Raw genomic sequence first — 18374 nt, 5'->3', positions numbered from 1 at the left:
GCCAGGCCAGCGTGCTACCACTTGAGCCACATCCCCAGCCCTGAACATATTTTCTAATACTGAAATTAGCTTTTATTATAGGATCTTGAAAATATGATTTATATTTGCTTCACTCCTCCTTTTGAGATATCTATATATTGAATAAATATGTCTAGATATTGATATACACATCATGCTATAGTTTGAACATTTATGTCTCAAAATGTATATGCTAAAATCCTACCCCCAACATGGTGGTATTAGGAGGCAGGGTCTTTGGTAGATGATTAAGTCATGAGGACAGAACTAGCATGAATAAGATTAGTCCTCTTATAAAAGAGGACCCAAGAGAGATCCCTCATCCCTTCCACTATGTAAGGGCATTGCAAAAGTATGCTCATTTATGAGCCAGAAAGTTTGTCTTCTATAGACATGAATCTACTGGCACCTTGATCTTGGATTTCCCAACTTCCAGAACCATGGGAAATAGATTTCTATAGTTTTTAAGCCACCCAGTCTATGGTATACTGTTATAGTAGCCTAGACATCTTGCTTGCAAGATTACTCAGCAGATGTTAATCTTTCTCTGGGATTTATAAAATTTGCAACACATTTTAGATTACCTGAGTAAGCACTGCAGTGTGCTCATCACCACAACTGATATAAATTACACCTAGATTCTTCAGTGCACCAATTGAACGGGGCTTGTAGCTTTGCTCTGTTGAAAGAAAGCAGAATTTTTAGAGTTTGAGAAACAGATTCAGAATTTCATGAGTTTTTATATTTGTATTCCTAGTAATACCTTTCATGTTATCTTACAATTCATTAACATAATTTTTAAAGTGCATACTCAAGGACATAAAACAGAAAGAAAACTATTTTGTTTTGATTTTATTAGTACTGGGAACTGAACCCAGGAGTGCTTAACCACTGAATCACATCCCCAACCCTTTTTATTTTTTTATTTTGAGACAGGGTCTTGCTAAATTATTGAGGACCTCACTAAGTTGCCAAGGCTGGCTTTGAACTTTCAATCCTCCTGCCTCAGCCTCCTGAGTCACTGGGATTACAGGTGTGTGCCACCATGCCTAGTGAAAACTATTATGGAAAAAAAAAATGGAGCTGTCCTTTAGCATTTATTCAGAAACTATTTATTCTTATGGAATGCCTGAAACTATTGACTTAGAAAGCTAAGCTTTAAGACTCACTTCTAATAATACTGTTAACATATTGTATTCGTTTCTGCCATATTGTAAATGATCTGCAAATAGGTAATAATAATTGAGATGAGAAGAGAAACTACATCATATTAAGGGTGTTAAATAAAATGAGATGTAAATGCTCAGCACAGTACTAGCACATAATAGGTGTTAAATATATATATGCCAAATGCAAAGAATTGAACAGGGAGGACAGGGTTCCTGGAGCAGACTTCTTGGTGAGTTTTGTTTTTACCATTTAGAAGAGTTTTGTCTAGAAGGACTGGTTATTTCCCCTAACGTTAGTAGTCTACTAAGCCAGTGGTTTCCAAATTGTGCTGCACATTGTAATCCCCTGGGAGATCTTTAACAATGATTGAAGCTTTGCTCTCACCCCAAGACATTTTGATTTCATAGGTATGGAGTTTAACCAGGGCATCAAGATTATTAAAGGGATCCTGTGGTGACAGAATAATGGCCTTGCAAAGAAAAATGGTCTCTTGCTTTCTAATCCCAGAGCCTTGGATCTGTCAGGTTCCATGGCACAGGGGAGTTAAGGAAGTAGAGAGAATTAAAATCCTCATTAGTTGACCTTAAAATAGGGAAATTAGAACCAGCAGATCCCAGCAACTCAGGAGGCTGAGGCAGGAGGAGTATAAGTTCAAAGCCAGCCTCAGCAACTTAGTGAGGCCCTAAGCAACTCAGTAAGACCCTGTCTCAAAAGAGTTGGGGACGTGGCTCAGTGGTTAAGAGCCTCTGGGTTCAATCCCAAGTACCAAAAAATAAAAGAAGGGGGCGAAGAGATTAGTTTGAATGATCCGAGTAGACCCAGTGGTATCACCAGGGTCCTTTGAAGAAGAGGGAGAAAGAAGAGTCAATATCAAAATAATGTGATTTAAGAAAAACTTCATCAGCCACCACTAGCTCTGAAGCGGAAAGAGGGCTGTTAATGTCAGAGTAATTAACACAAGGGGGACACAGAAGCAGGAAAAGGTGAGGAATGGGATCCACCTCCTGCCTCCATGAGGGAAGGCAGCCCTGCTGATGCCTTGACTTTAGCCCAGTGAGTCCAAATGTCAGACTTCTGATCTCTGGAACTGTAAGATGATAATTATAAGGGCTGGGGTTGCAGCTCAGCAGTAGAGCACTTGCCTAGTACACAGAAGGCTCTGAGTTCTATCCCCATCACTGCAAAAGAAAAAAACAAAAACAAAACCAAAACAACAACAACAACAACAAAATAATAACTTTGTGTTGTTTTAAGGCACTAAGTTTGTGGAAATAGGATATAAAATAGCTCTCCAGGTGATCGCATGTGTCACAGTTTGGGAACCCCTGTTTTAGCCTTGGAAACTGCCCCTGTCCTTTGCCCAGCTTGCACCCAGACTTTCCTCACCTGGGACATTTTTCCCACTAAGGGCCAGCTGCCCTGCATTGTTGTTTCCCCAGCCAAATGAAGTCCCACAGAGGGACAGGGCAAAGCTGTGAGCTCCTCCTGCAGCCACCTGAGCCAGCGGAATGCCCTCCAGGGACTTCACCCTCTGTGGACTGGCTTGGGAGGGGAACTCGTTCCCCAAGCCCAGCTGACCATGGCTGTTCTTTCCCCATGAAAACACTTGGCCATCTAAAAAAATAAAGAAAACAAATTCATATTTACACACACTGGAATACCAAATTCAAGTAGAACCTACTTAATCCTGCAAATCCCTCACCCACTCCCCTCACTTCATTGAGGTGTAACTGACAAAACTCCATGTGTTTAACGTGTTCAACATTATATTTTAATTTACATACATATTGGGAAAAGAATTCCATGATCATCTAATACATTAATTACTTACTTTTTAATACATTAATTAATTACTTTTTCTGTTTGATGAGAACATCTGTTCTCCATACTAGGGCTGGAGCTCAATAGTAGAGATTGAACCTGGGACCTTGTGCATGCTAGGCAAGCACTCTGCCCCTGAGCTTTATCCCTAGCCCTGGTGTAAGGATTATTTGAGCTGCACCTGAGAATCAACAGAGGCAGGAAGAGTTCTCTGCCCTCCCCTGATCTGCAAAAGAGCAGGGTGTAAATTTCTCTTGTGAAGCTGTCTGCTTTTCCCACCCTGGGGAGAGGACAGCAGATGGAGAGTTGACATGGAGATGAATCTGTACCAAAAAAAAAATTACTAAAATAGCCCTTATCTTCCATTAGTCTCCCCATATGTTTTTTAGTCACTTTCTCACAACTTATTTTCCCTTGAAGCCCAAACTCCTTTTCTTTTGTTAAAGTTGTATATGGGTCCCTGAGTCTAACCACTTCTTTTTAGTTTCATTTCTGTTTCTGTGAACTCCTGTGTACAAAAAGATTAATAAAAATTGGATGCCCTTCCTTTGTTAATCTGTCTTCTGTTCATTTAATTCAAAGCCCCCCGACACTAAACATAGGAGGGTAAGGGAGAAGATTTTCCTCCCCAATATTCTTTAAGAAATTTGGATTGAGGATGAACAGCATGGGAGAGGTTAGTAGGCAAAATGTGGAGGTCATAATTTTGACATTTTGACTTTTCTTTCTTTGATCTAAGTTAAAAAAAAAAACCACAAAAAACAAATAGCCCCTTGTCTTGGTTTACCAGTGCAGACAAGCCATTCAGCATAAAAAGCCAAGGGCTGGAAATAAAACTACTACTAAGTTCTAAGGGAGTTGGCCAGTCAGATATGAGCTGGGATGACCTCTTATGAGAAGATAAGAACAAGGCACTATTTAAAACACAGTCAGAACAAAGAAACTTGAAACAACAACAATAACAACAACAATAAAACAACATGAAGAACAACATATCTAATGAAATCTAGAAAGTTAAAAACTTTTAAATGTGCTAAAATGAACCCCAATTCATTCAACATCAACAGTTATCATTCTGAAAACTACTTCCAAATGACATTCAAGAGTTCCAAAATGTGATTTTTACCTTTTGATAATGCCAGGGAGTGGTAGTGTCCACAGGAAACTTGTATTATTTTTATGTCAGCTAGAGCATTTATTTTCCTATAATAAAAATAATACAAAATCTACTATAAATCCTTATTTAGGTAGGGTGAGTTGCCAGGTAAATTACAGATCTACAGGTATATAAGACACTGTTGTAGGAAGAAAATTTTATTTCTCTCTCTCTCTCTCTTTTTTCTTGGTACCAATGATTAAACCCAGAGGGGCTTAACCACTGAGCCACACCCCTAGCCCATTCATGTGCACCACTAATTAGATCATAGGCATTTGATTACTTTAAAAGTCACAGTTACTCCTGCTGGTTACCTGCACTTTACTGAATTTCTTCACTGTGACATTCAGAGCATTATGCAGAAATCACATCATATCAAACTGTTTTTCATATGACATCAACATTTACAAAAATACAGGACAGAATCCAAAACAGTATATAATGCAAACACTACTTGTAATGGACTTTAAGGCAATACACAATATAATTTTTTTTTATTATTTACTTATTGGCCTAAAAGAAAAACAAGCTTCTTCAAAACAGAGCACAGGCTTTAGAATTTCTAGATCATGTCTTCATCTTATAAGTTCTGAGAGACCTCTGGATTGAATCATACAAAACTGTCACATTTGTAGATCAGAAAGAAATAACCATCAGCAATTTCATATGGTTGAACCTAAAGGAACTCAGAGAGGTCAACAGTTATCAGGTTATAGAAGCAGACTCATATCCTAGCCTTTTCATTTTAAGTTTGATCTAAAGCTGCATCTGTACACATTTTGGATTTGGCTTCGAAGCTTTTTCATACATAGTGAACTATACCCTAACTCCCTAACTATACCCTAACTCCCTATTTATTCTTATGGAATGCCTGAAACTATTGACTTAGAAAGCTAAGCTTTAAGACTTACTTCTAATAATACTGTTATCATATTGTATTCATTTCTGCCATATTGTAAGTGATCTGCAAATAGGTAATAATAATTGAGATGAGAAGAGAAGCTACATCACACCATAACCTACTTCTGTAACAAGTAGCCTAATCTCAGTCACAGAAACTGTTTAAAGCAAACAGATGCAGGCTGTCTCCACCTCTCTTTCAGTTTCCATATGTCCTTTCTTTTCTCTGGCTACAACTATAACATGCCCGTATGGTTGGGTAAAGTAACCACTTTGGGTCCAGACTGCTGCCCAATTCTACAATCATATATAAAGCCAGTTTAGATCTGCAAAACCAGATTTGCTGTCATTTTCTTTTAGCAGGTCAGTTTTCGTTTTCTCAAATCTCATGATCTCTCATATATGACTACAGGAGGTAACAAAAGATAACTTCCTGAAATTAAAAAACTGGCATTTTAAAAAATTCCCCAAGTGTGTAATTCATGAACACAAAATTCAGAGCTAACTTTTTGTCATAATACTTGCTCTGGGAAGCTGTTTGTGAGGAAATGTGATATTTCTCACCATTTACTAAGTAAAGTATTAGAACCAATTGGTTTAGGACAAGCGGAAAGATGGCACTGGGAGGAAACTACTCCTCTTCCAACTTATTTTCTGGTGCTTTCAAATTAACACAACAGATAGATTAACAGGAGAAAAGACAAAATGTATTTATGTGTGCTTATTATTGTAGAGTAGCCTGAGGGGTGTGTGTGTGTGTGTGTGTGTGTGTGTGTGTTTTCAATGGGAGAGTATTAGAGTTTCTTTGGGGCTTTTTGATGGTAATGATAATGGCTGAATCTGCAGGAAACAACTACAGAAGGGAGTTCATGGCAATTTTATTTGGGAGAGCCTCCACTTTAGTCAGATAAAGGATGTTCAGATAAGATACTTTCTGCATCTTCTGAAGTCCAAATGGTTTTACTTTGAAATAATCATGGGGCTGGGAATGTAGCTCAGTGGTAGAGCATTTGCCTAGCATGAGTGAGGCATTGGGTTTTCAATCTATAGCACTGCCAAAGAGGGAAAAAATTAAATAATCCTCATACTCTGGGTGTCCACGTGGGTCCCCACAGTTACATTCCAACAGATAAGGTTAAAAATCAATGGGTCACATTCCAATTCACTCTGCCCTTTTCCTTCATGGGACTTGAAATTTAGTGTCATACATTTTTTTTTTTCCTGTCTTCTTCCCTCACCATATTATAATCCCTGAGGTTAGGGACTGTGTTCCTCACAGTTCTCTTTGTGTTCTGGCATCTTGTATGGTCCCTGATACACGGTACTCAAAATTACTGAACAAATAAAAGAATGAATTGAAATACTTACTTAGGTATAAAGTTTATTTCCTTAATTTCTCCAATCCCCAGCTGCCCTTCAGAACCAGCTCCCCATGCAAAGACTCTTCCTCTGTGGCAGACAGCGAGAGAGTGCTCCTTCCCACAGCTCACGAAAGCAACACGTAGAGTTGCCAATGACTGAATTAGTCCTTTAATACAAAATAACCCCCCCACAAGATTGTTAATTAACAAGTACGAGATAAAACTTTCCTTCAAAAAGTAGTATTACTTAGATTCTCTGTCTCATTCAATATTCTCATGGGTTTTTGTTTGTTTTAAATGGGGCCTTGCTAAGTTGTTAAGGTTGGCCTTAAACTTGTGATCCTCCTGCCTCAGCCTTCCAAGTCACTAGGATTACAGTCAGGTGCTACCATGCCTGGCTCCAACAGTCTTTTAAATCAAAACCTAGAGCCCATGCTACAAGAAAATAAATTCAATGTGTATTACATCACTTCATGGGAAAATAATAGACTGGGACACCATCTGGCTGAGATACTGCAATGCCTTGGGTTCCTATGTAAGCAAACTGAAACCCAACTCAGTGATGGTCACAGCCTAGAAAAATGAAACTTAAGCTTAACCAATCAGAAATTGCCAGATGACCTCTAAGGACTTTAATCAAGTTTTCTGTCTTGCTTCCTCAAATACCTTATAAGTTTCCATCTTGAATCCCTTCAAATCCCCCTCAGTGGAATCTAATAGCCTAAGGTCTGATGCTGCCCAATTCATGAATTACTAAATATTCAAATAAACTCTTTAAAATTTTAATGTTCTTAAGTTTATCTTTTAACAGCAGATAAAAGGGTGAGCACTATGGTGGGCAAGGCCCATAGGAACTATGATCTTTAACTGAATGTTTCATTCCCCCTTCCCCCTACTATGAATCAGCATCTGCTCATCAGAGAAAACATTTGGTTCTTGGTTTTTTTTGGAATTGACTTATTTCACTTAGGCATGAGCCTGAACTATTATGCAGCAATTTAACATATATTTTCACTTGGGCATGGTGGTGCACATCTGTAATCCCAGCAACTCAGGAAGCTGAGACAGGGGATTAAAGTCCCATGCCATCCTCAACAATTTAGCCAGACCCTGAGCTACTTAGGGAGTCCCTGTCTCAAAATAAAATAAATCGTGTGTGATGGGACACGCCTGTAATCCCCATGGCTCAGGAGACTAAAGCATGATCTCAAATTCAAAGCCAGCCTCAGCAATTTGGCAAGGCCCTGTCTCAAAATAAAAATATAAAAAGGGCTGAGGATGTTGCTCAGTGGTAAAGTGACCCTGGGTTTAATCCCCAGTACCAAGAATAAAATATTTTTAAAAATACATTATAAAAGGGTAATATATTCATGACATTTGTGAAAGACACAATTTATAGAATTGTAAATACTACATATACGAAACTGTATAATGACATGACTTTTGTAAAAGTTAAATACATACACACAGAAATGGGCAAGGAGAAAAAGGCAACAAATGTTAGGAGTTATCTTTGGGTGTTGGGGTTACAGGTGATTTTTCCCCCCATAATTCCATAACAATCAGTAATGGTGAAAATGCTGTTCTAATAGCGAGAACTTGTCTCAAAAACAAACAAACAAGTTGGAGATGTGACTCAGTGGTTAAGTGACCCTGGGTTCAATCCCTGATACAAAAAAAAAAAAAAAAAGCAAGAATGAAAAAAGCTATTTTATGTTTTTAAATTTCAAAATAAAAGCTCTCCCGTGGTATTTCTGAGCTGATTACAGGTATCTAACCCACAAACCATGTTTGGAAAATAAACTGTTTCCTCCAGCTCCATCCAGGCTGGAAAGTCAAGGGAGGGACCCCATCTCTGTCCAGAGATGCGGGGTCCAGGTCAGTTCTACTGTTTGGCAGGAAACAGGAACTGGAAACCGAAACAAATCAGAAGCGCTCGGGGAAATGAAACTGACCTATTGCGCTCCGGAGGCAGGAAGCGCAGTTTGGGCATCTAGGTGGCCCGGCGGACCCGAGGTGCAGAATACCCTCCCGCCCCGCGCGCAGGGCCCCTCCCTGCGCCCGGGGGCTTACCTGGCCGCTCCCGGCGAGGCACTCCCCTCTGGCCCAGCTGCCCCCGGCTGTTGTCCCCGAATGAGTGGACCTCATGGTGGTTCAGCAGTAGCAGCGAGTGGCGCTCCCCGCTAGCCGCCTGCAGGAGCTGGTCGCCTCTGGCGTGCCTGGGAACCCGTGCCAGCCCGCGCTTTCGCCCCTGGGAGCCAGCGCCCCAGCTGAAGTACATCCTGCAATCCCTGACCGCCGGCTCCACTCTCAAATGCTGGTGATGGGTGTGAGCTGATTTCTCAGAAATCGAAAGAATGGAAGACAGTCCAGCTCCGGCTCTGGGCTCACTCCGCCTTCCAACTCACTTTGCCCCAGTAGCGCTACCCTGTCTCCTACGTCATCCTGCCACCTCCCTGCCCAAGTTCTAGGTGCTGAAGAACCCGGAGGACTCTCCAGGAAAAACATTTACATCCCTAATTAAACCATTTACGAGCTGTGCCACTGTGGGCAAATTATCTAATGCTTCTGTGCCTCAGCTCCCTTGTTGTCTGTGACTTGTGACACTAATACAGCAAATTTACCATGTTTTAGGATAAATCAAGAGATGATATATTTAGTGTTGGAATAATGCTTAGTGGAATAATAATAGCATCTGAGTGCCTACTCTCTTCCAGATATTGGTTTTACATCAGAACTGCAATAATGAAAGAAAAGACCTCCATGATATGTTCACCTTCTCCTGAGGGAAAAAAGAGCATAAACAGATAAGTTTATAGTATAAAATCAAGTGGCAAGATAAAGAAATATAAGGCAGGAAAGAGAGGATGGAGAAAGAAGGAATTAGACGTTTTTGTGTTGTTTTGTTTTTGTTTGTTTCTTTGTTAGTACCGAGGATTGAACCTTGGGGTGCTTTACCCCTGAGCTCAGCCCTTTTTCTTTCTTTTTTTTTTGGTACCAGGGATTGACCACTGAGCCACATCCCCAGCCCTATTTTGTATTTTTTTAGAGAGAGGGTCTCACTGAGCTGCTTAGTGCCTCACCATTGCTGAGGTTGGCTTTGATCTCTTGATCCATCTGTCTCAGCCTCCCAAGTCACTGGGATTAGAGGCGTGTGCCAGCATAGCCGGCCTTTATTTTCTTTTTTGAGACAGGGACTCCCTAAATTGCTGAGGCTGACCTGGAACTTGCCATCCTTCTGCCTCAGCCTCCCAGTGGTTGGCATTATGGTGGGTGCCGCCTGCCTTGCAGGAATTAGCATTTTTGAGAAGATACCAGAGGCGCCCTCTCTGGTGAAGGGACATTTGAGCAAGAGCTGAAGGGACATGGGTAATGAGAATGATTCACAGTCATATCCAAATGAAGAAGATAGGGAGAAGCCGTTGGAAGATTTTGAACAGAGAAGCACCAAGATCAGCTTTAGTTTTATAAGAGCTATTCTGTCTGTTCTGTAGAAAATCACAAGACAGAAAGCCAGATAGCAGAGGCCACTGTGCAAGTGCAGGTCAAATGTGATATCCTAGAGTAGAGGAGAGAAATTAGCAGATTCAAGATGTATTTTGAAAGGTAGACTCCCAAGATTTGCTGGTGGATTATAAATGGGAGGGAAGAATGAAAAGGATGAGGTGTTACTCCAAGGTTGGCCTGAGCAATCTACTGGGATAGGAAGTCTAGTGGGAAGTAAAGATTTGGGACTATGTGGGCCTGGGGTTGTAGTTCAGTGGTACAGTGCTTGCCTAGCACGTGTGAAGCCCTGGGTTTGATCCTTAGGACTGCATAAAAATAATAAATAAATAAAATGCAGGTATTGTGTCCATCTACAACTAAATTAACATAAAATAAAATAAAATAATAATAATAATAATAATAATAATAATAAAAGACTTGGAGCCAGGCGAGGTGGTGCACATGTGTGATCCCAATGGCTTGGGAGGCTGAGGCAGGAGAGGATTGTGAGTTCAAAGCCAGCTTCAGCAACTTATCGAGGAGCAAAGCAATTCAGTGAGACCCCATCTCTAAATAAAATACAAAATAGAGCTGGAAATATGGCTCAGTGGTTGAGAGCCCCTGAGATCAATCCCTGGAACCCCCCATCTCCCCAAAAAGACTTAGGACTATGGATCAGGAGTACAGTTTGATAATAACTGTGACATAATTGTTGTACAAGGAGACAATAGGATAGACCAGTTTGGAGTTGTGGGAGAAGTTTGGTTAGTCAAAAAGTTGGGGGCCAGCAATATAGAGATGATGCTTAAAGCCAGAAGTCTGAATGAGGTCACTAGGTATTGTGTGGCTAGAGGTTGGAGGACTTATCACAGGAGGAAAAACAGGAGGGAATGGTGTGCCCCAAGCAAATATGGAATAAGTAAATGATCAGCTCAGTCAATTGTTCATCAAGCAAGGTAAGGATTGAGTATTGACCTTTAGGTCTGGCAAAATGGATGTCATTGGTGACTTTGACCTTGTTAGATATCATGGGCATTATTATTTTATATTTTATTATCATAAAATCTATTCATATAATCTCAGTTTACCTCTCTTTATGATTGTATTTTGAACTTTCTAAAGGTAAGAACAAATATGACTTGCTTTTTCCATCTCAAGAGTATTTGGCACTTGCTAGATATTATTAAGTGTATATTAGACAGGTAAGTAGTGAGTAAATGAATAAAATCCATATTTCTAGTTCCATTGCTGTATATCATGTATAACCTTTTTCTGAATGGTCCTTTGCTAAATGTTTATTACTTTCTTCAGTAAAAGATATCAAGCCTTAATTCTAGTTTATTTCTTTAAAAGTCTATTGGAGAACTAAAATATAAATATATTATACTCATTTTTCTTCCTTAGTACTTAGCACATCATCTGCCAAACTAAAAAAAAAATCAATAAATGTTAGTGCATAAGTGAATAAAATATCTTACAAAGAAATTAAGTATGATTTGATTGTTGGAGAAATATGTAATTCTCACTTGATCTGTGTTCATGTGCTTGGAAAGAGCAGCTCCCATTTGTTGAATGTTTACTATGTGTTGATTATTTTCTGTAATGTATCTAAATTCCTTTGCCAGCTTTTCTCTAGTTAAGATTCTTTTGGTTGCAAATGACAGAAAATATGAACTTTGCTCACTTGAGCAAAAGGGAAATTTATTGGTACATTGCATTATTCATATTAAAAATATTTACTGCTTCTCTCCATCCTATGGAATTAAGCTGGAGCTTGTAATTTGTTCTGGCCAATGGTATACAAATGTGAAACAACTTCCAGGCACGTAAGTACTTAGAGCCAGTACTTATTTTTATTACTCTTTTTTTCCTCTGTTCAAATAATATGTGATTTTCTAAATAGAGTTTGCTCTATCACCCTGGGTCCCAAATCAAAAACAACAAACAAGTAGAGCTGCAGGGAACCCAGGTAGCATAAGGGAGAAATACACAGCTGTTGTGGTAAGCCCCTGAGTTTTTAGGAGATGTTTGTGATAACAGCATCACTTAGCCTCCTTTCCTGACAGTCAAATAACTGAGAAGTCCCCCAGTATGGTTGATATCAAGGCATTGCTAAAAACAAGATCTTCAACAATGTCTGCATCCATGGGCAATGACTCCATGTCTGTCTCATCTCTGCCTCTTGTTATGAGGGCTTCAACTTCAGTTTTCATGTAATGTATTCCACAGTTCCAGAACCTCCTCTGACGTTGCAAGAGTGTTACTGAAGCTCTACACTTTATGTCCAAAATAATAATAGTAATAATAATAATAATAAGGCAAATATACATAGCTAAATATTATTCAGCCACAATTAAGAATGAAATTCTCGGGGCTGGGGATGTGGCTCAAGCGGTAGCGCGTTTGCCTGACACACGTGCGGCCAGGGTTCGATCCTCAGCACCACATACAAACAAAGATGTGTGTCTGCAGAAAACTAGAAAATAAACATTAAAAAAAAAAGAAGAATGAAATTCTATTATTTGTGGCAAAATGGATGAAATTAGGACATTATGTTATGTGAAATAAGCCAGGCACAGAATGAAAAATATCATGTTCTCTTTCAAATGTAGAAGCTAAAAAAGTTTGGTCTCGAAGTAGAAGAAAGAATAAGGATAATAGAGGCTAGAAGGGGTAGAGGGAGGTTGAATAAAAGATACCAACATACAGTTGGGTAAGAGGAATAAGTTCCAGTGATCTGCTGCACAGTGGAGTGACTATAGTTCACAACAGTTTATCCTATATCTGATGCAGAACTAGAAGTGAGAAGCTCAAAACTTCCAAACATAAAGAAATGATTAGGAGGTGGAAATGCTAATTACCCACATTTCGTAATTATACAACATAATAGATGTATTGAAAAATCACATTGTATTCCATAAATATGAATATTATTATATGTAAATTAAAAATAGAATATAAATTTTTTAAAATGACATATTCAGCTCTCAACTTCCCAGCCTGTGAACAGAAAAAAATCTTCTCCAAACCAAAGTCCTAGCATTTAGTTGTGATGATCTGATTTGTCGGGTTTCTGTTTGTGACTGAAAGGCTCAGGGGTCACTCCAGTTGAACTGGGCTGACTGGGCTGCATGAAATAACCACACAAGAGACACAAATACCTTTTTCTTTGGGATCGCTGTGACAGCTCCTCTGACCTTAAGGGTCCGCAGGAAGAGAGAGCGAGAAAGCACGTGCTGACCCCTTTTATTGAGGAGAAGCTATTAAAATGAGGCAAGGGGTCAGGTTTCAGGGGGCTGAATCTATTTTCATGATGTCCACTGTCAGCAGATTGACTGACACCTGGGTAGGCCACACCCAAGGGCACAGTAAGAGAAGGGGACACACACAAGGCACTTCCATGGAACATTCTATCCTAATCAGGGCAAGAGGTTATATTACAAAGGAACAGGTGAGCATAGCTCCACCCATGGGGCTGTAGGAAGACACGCCAGGGCACGAAGACAGTCACTTGAACCCTAGAAGAGTGGGGCAGTGTAGCAGCACGGGAGCCCTGACGCCACATCGCCCAGCAGGGGAGTTAACTGAATCACGTGCAAGTTTGGTCTCCCACACTGATTGGCTCATTTGGGGGTCTCATGTCTAACCCTGAGCCAATGGCTGTGGAAGCCAATAACACTAGGTCAATCTACCTTGAAAATGAGGATGGAATCTCACCCAACCACATGTTTTGAGAGTGAAGATCAGGAAGATTCTAAAAGTGAACATTAGACATGCTGCAAGAAGAGGAGGAGGATGGATGCTAAGGAGTCAAAAACAAATATCTTCTACATCAGTCATGCAAAATAGGCATAGTCACACATTGCTGAACAAGAGATATCTTCTGAGAGATGTATTGTTGGGTGAGTTCACTGTGTGAACATCATAGAGTGTGCTTACACAAACTAAGATCCTATGGAGTCACTAGGAAATATAAACTTATGGGACTACTGCTGTGCACATGATTCATTGTCAGCTGCAGTGGTTTTTTTTTTTTTTTTTTTTGGGGCTACATGAGATTGAACTCTGGGTCACTTGACCACTGAGCCACATCCCCAGCCCAATTTTTGTATTTTAATAGAGACAGGGTCTCATTGAGTTGTTAGCACCTCGCCATTGCTGAGGCTGGCTTTGAACTCAAGATCCTCCTGTCTCAGCCTCTAAAATGGCTGGGATTACAGGTGTGCAACACCACGTCCATACGACTTCAGCTGCAAGGTTGTTGCTATGGTTTGAATGTGGCCATCCCCCAAGGGTTCATATGTGTGGGGCTTGGTCTTCAGTGGCAATGTTGAGAAGTGGAAACTTCAAGAGTTGGGGCCTAGAGGGAGGTTCTTAGATCAATGCTGCCCTCACAAGAAATTAAGGCCATTCTCCTGTGACCTGTTGGGAGGGCTTTCCTGAGGAATGTTATAAAAGCCTAAGTCTGGCCCAGCTCAGAGTTCTCTGGCTTCATTTTCAAGATATGATGGCTTTTTTCAGGCACATGTCTGTGCTTTGTCATCCCCATGATGTGACATAACTGAAAGGGTTTTCACCAGAACTGAGTCAATGTCAATGCCATGCCCTGGAACCACCCAAGCTGTGAGCTAAGTAAACCTCTCTACTTCATGAATAGTCTACCTCAAATATTTCTTCGTAGTGATAAAAATCTGACTAATATGGGTGCCATGCTGTTCGAGATTATATTATTATTACTTCTGATTTTGTGGGTATGGAAAGAATCAAGGCTCAGAGAGTTTGGTAACTTGTTTGAAGTTACACGGTATGTAAGGATTTTTACACTCATCCATTTGATCAGAAAGCCTATTTAATTTCCATTATAACATGTTCTTTATTCTCTGATCTGTCCTCCTCTCATGCTCCCCTTCAATGGCACATCCTTACTACCATTCCAGCCATAAAATTCTGGTTTGTCTTATATTCCCTCCCCATTGAAACCCTGCCCCAATTAGTGGTAGGAGACCACAGGCAGGTATCTTGTTTTCTATCAATTCCTTACAACTCTCTCACTTCTCTCCTAGTTCAGGCCTTTTGCGATAACACTTCCTAATGTCTTTATCTCTAACATCTGGCTTCTCTAATTGATCCTTTATGTTCTTCTAAGAGTTATCTGCAGAAAATACAGGTCAGATTGCATTGCCTTTTAAAATTGTTATAGGCCTGTTGCTTATAGGAAAAAATACAAATCCTTTGCATATAATTTAAGGCCTAGGGTCTCTTGTTTTAGTCAGCTTTTCGGTTGCTATCATTAATGAATGGCCTGACAAGAACAATTAGAGGAGGAAAAGTTTATTTGGCTCATGACTTCAGAGGTCTCAGTCCACAGATGGCTGACTCCATAACTCTGGGTTTGAGGTAAGGTGGAAGATTAGAGTAGTAACTACAGGCAGGTAGGAGAGGTTGAAAGGTGTAGGTCACTAGAGGTGTGACTTTGGGGTTTCTATTTTGTCCCTGATGAGCGGAACTTCCTTATTGCAGTGTCCTGATCTTCTTTCCTCCTCCACACCCTTTTGCCATAATATTCTGTGTTACCTCTAGCCCAGAGCTATGAAGTCGGCTGTCTATGAACTGAGACCCCTGAAATTGTGAGCCAAGTAAACTTTTCCTTCTCTAATTGTTCTTGTCAGGTCTTTTTGGTTCCAGGGATGCAAAAGTTGACTAAAACAGTCTGCTTGTAACCACATTTTCCATTTTTATCTCACCAACAATTATAGTTCTCTCTCTCTCTCTCTGTCTCTCTGTCTCTCTCTCTCTCTCTCACACACACACACACACACACACACACACTCACACACTATTGTCACAGTGAACTAATGTTTTCCTACTTGCTTTTTCTAGATCCATGCTTATGTGCCTCCTGTGTAGAATTTCCTTTTTGTTTGTTAAAAAATGAATGTTTCAAATGACTTCTTTTCATGAAATCTTTCTTGGACCCCCCCCCCAATATCAATTACTCTTCTTTCTAGGCTTCTATAACAAATGATATTCTTTCTACATATCATTCTCCCAATTTAATATTAATTTCACTTTGTATTGCTATATTATATCTTCAATTAATATTTTTGATATATTTTTAGATGTTGATGGACCTTTATTTTATTCATTTATTAATATGTGATGCTGAGAATTGAACCTGGTACCTCATACATGCCAGGCAAGCGCTTTACCACTGAGCCACAACCCCAGCCCTGATTAATATTTTTACTTATTTTTTGTGGTGCTGGGGGTCAAACTCAGAGCCTCACAAATGCTAAGCAAACACTCTACCACTGAGCAACACCATGTGCCCCAGACCTAGTTAATATATAGAAACACTTACTATGTTTACTATGGACAAAACATTGAGCAAATAAAAGATAATTATTACTCACATTAAGATTTATTTAAGATTTTATCAAATCATTGCAGCTATTTTATCCCGTGTCCTCAAAACCACAAAATAGTAGGCAGGAGAGAGGATACTGTCCCTGTTCACAGATGAAGAACTTAGGCTCACAGCAGAAATAACTGTAATTTGTCTCAAGTTTGCAGGTGAATAAGTGGTTTGTCTTCTACTATGCCATCATGTCTAAGAGTGACCCTTTTTTCAGAGAAAACTCACGTAAAAAACCAGAAAGTCAGTCAAAATTTATCGTCATGATATCTTTAAAATCAAACTTTGATTATTTGTACTTAATTTTTCATACCAATAGCCTATTTTTTATTTCCTTCCTTCTTCTCTCCCCCTTTCATCCTTCTCTCCCTTCCTTCATTCCTGTCATTCTTTCTTAAACTAATTTTCCCTGCCAGTGATTTATAGAAGACAGAACAGAGATGGAAAAGAAAATAAAACGTCCTGACTGCCTACCACATGCCAGTGTCTTTCACAATACACTTTATTATTTAAGCAACTGCCCTGTGATGTACCTATTATGCATCCTCATGCAGATATGAACAGTTTGAACCTCAGAAAACCTACATATTTTGCTCGGAGTAAATAATAAGGTAAGTGGGGAGCCCTGATTCAAACCCTCCTGCCACCCAACAGAAGTGATTCAATGTCGGGTGGAAAACAGAAAGGGAGAGAGAGGTTGGGCTTATAAAAGGCCATTATGGGGCTGGGGATACCGCTCGTTGGTGGAGTGCCTGCCTTGCATGCACAAGGCCTTGGGTTCAATTGCTAGCACCAAAAAAAAAAAAAAAAGCTATCGTGAAGTGAGATTGAGGAAAGAATAAACAGGAAGGAAGGAAAAGGGTCTGAGGCAAATTCAAAGCTCAGCTTCAAGAACATGGAGAAGATGTGGAGGTGCTGCAAGTTTTCTGTGGTTTTTGAAAGAGTCTAGGGACTGTCATCTCCAAAACATGGCATATGCTGATTAGTTTGAATAAAAGGAATGTGAAGAACAAGTGCTGAAAGAGGCTTTCATGTTTCCCCTTGTCTGCTTAGAGTCTGGAAACCTAAGGAGAAAACCCAAATACTTCTATGAGCGTTTATTAACTAAACTTGTCCTGTGGGGAGAAAGACTTAGGTCTCTCAACATACCTGGAGAGACTTGTCACATGTCATTATCCTGTATTTCACTTCTGTAGAGTTATTTACAAACAATTGTCCATTCTGCAATCTAAACAGATTCTGTCCTATGTCATCTATGTTCTCCAAACCTATTGAGTTTCCCAAAACATCAATTATTATTCCCTCAAAATTGCCTGCATCCCCCATCTTCCCCTTCCCCTGTAGAAATAGAGTGTATAAAATGAATCCCCTTGGGCCTGTGGATGATCACACTCCTGTGATTTTCCTGCGTGTTGCGATTTTTTCCTTTCTCATGTTAATTAATTTATATGCCTTTTCTACTATTTAATCTTTGTTAGTTTATTCCAGTAAACCTTCAGAGGGTAAAATGGAAATTTCCCATTGCTTCTATACTTTCCTTTACCCTCTTCTTTCCTCTCTTCAGCTTTAATCTCCATTGTTCTGAGTCCAAACCTTCAATGCGCTCCCAGCCCATAGTGAAAAATGAAATAGAACACATTCCATATACTTGCTTAGTTTTTTATTACATTCTAATGACTATCCCAACTGCTTACAGGTATCTCCCTGGAAAATTTGTCTAATGTTTCTTTGCAAATAGATGATAGTTACATAGCTCAGTGGGAAAGTGCTTGCCTAACATGGACTGGCCCTGGGTTCAGTTCTTAGCACTGCAACAGACAAACAAACAAACAACAAAAACCCAGAAAGAAAAGAAATTGGCAAGACAATTAGGATGACCAGGCATAAGTAAGTGAGGGGAAAAGACTTTAAAGGTAGAACTTTCACATTCTCCTTATAAGCAAGAAAAGGTAGTTTTGAGTTTTAACTCTAGGTGGCAGTATTAGTCAATTTGATCTCTTTTAGGACACTTTTCCATCCTTAGAATAGGAATGGTTGACATCTATTT

General features: G+C 39.8%; 1 protein-coding gene across 5 annotated transcripts in view; it reads right to left on the bottom strand.

Annotated features, from left to right (window-relative positions):
• LOC107141314 (probable E3 ubiquitin-protein ligase HERC6) overlaps nt 1-8957 on the bottom strand; it is a 49248-nt gene extending 40291 nt beyond the window's left edge. For 2 of the 5 annotated variants that reach the window (XR_007351365.1, XR_007351366.1), the window contains exons 1-5: nt 8500-8957; nt 6434-6593; nt 4136-4212; nt 2575-2802; nt 603-697 (exon numbers count right to left, since the gene is read on the bottom strand). Coding sequence is in view for 3 of the 5 variants with exons in the window: in XM_048813601.1 (XP_048669558.1) it covers nt 603-697; nt 2575-2802; nt 4136-4212; nt 6434-6593; nt 8500-8707 (768 nt within the window). In the remaining 2 variants the exon portion in view is untranslated. The remainder of the gene's footprint in view (nt 1-602; nt 698-2574; nt 2803-4135; nt 4213-6433; nt 6594-8499) is intronic. The other 3 variants (XM_048813601.1, XM_015484547.2, XM_048813602.1) reach the window with 3 other exon arrangements.
• Nucleotides 8958-18374: the final 9417 nt, after the last annotated feature.

Source organism: Marmota marmota, unplaced genomic scaffold (assembly GCF_001458135.2).
Source record: "Marmota marmota marmota unplaced genomic scaffold, marMar, whole genome shotgun sequence".
Taxonomy (NCBI): domain Eukaryota; kingdom Metazoa; phylum Chordata; class Mammalia; order Rodentia; family Sciuridae; genus Marmota; species Marmota marmota.
The sequence above is the reverse complement of the archived record's forward strand: the minus strand, read 5'-3'. Positions and strand labels throughout refer to the sequence as shown.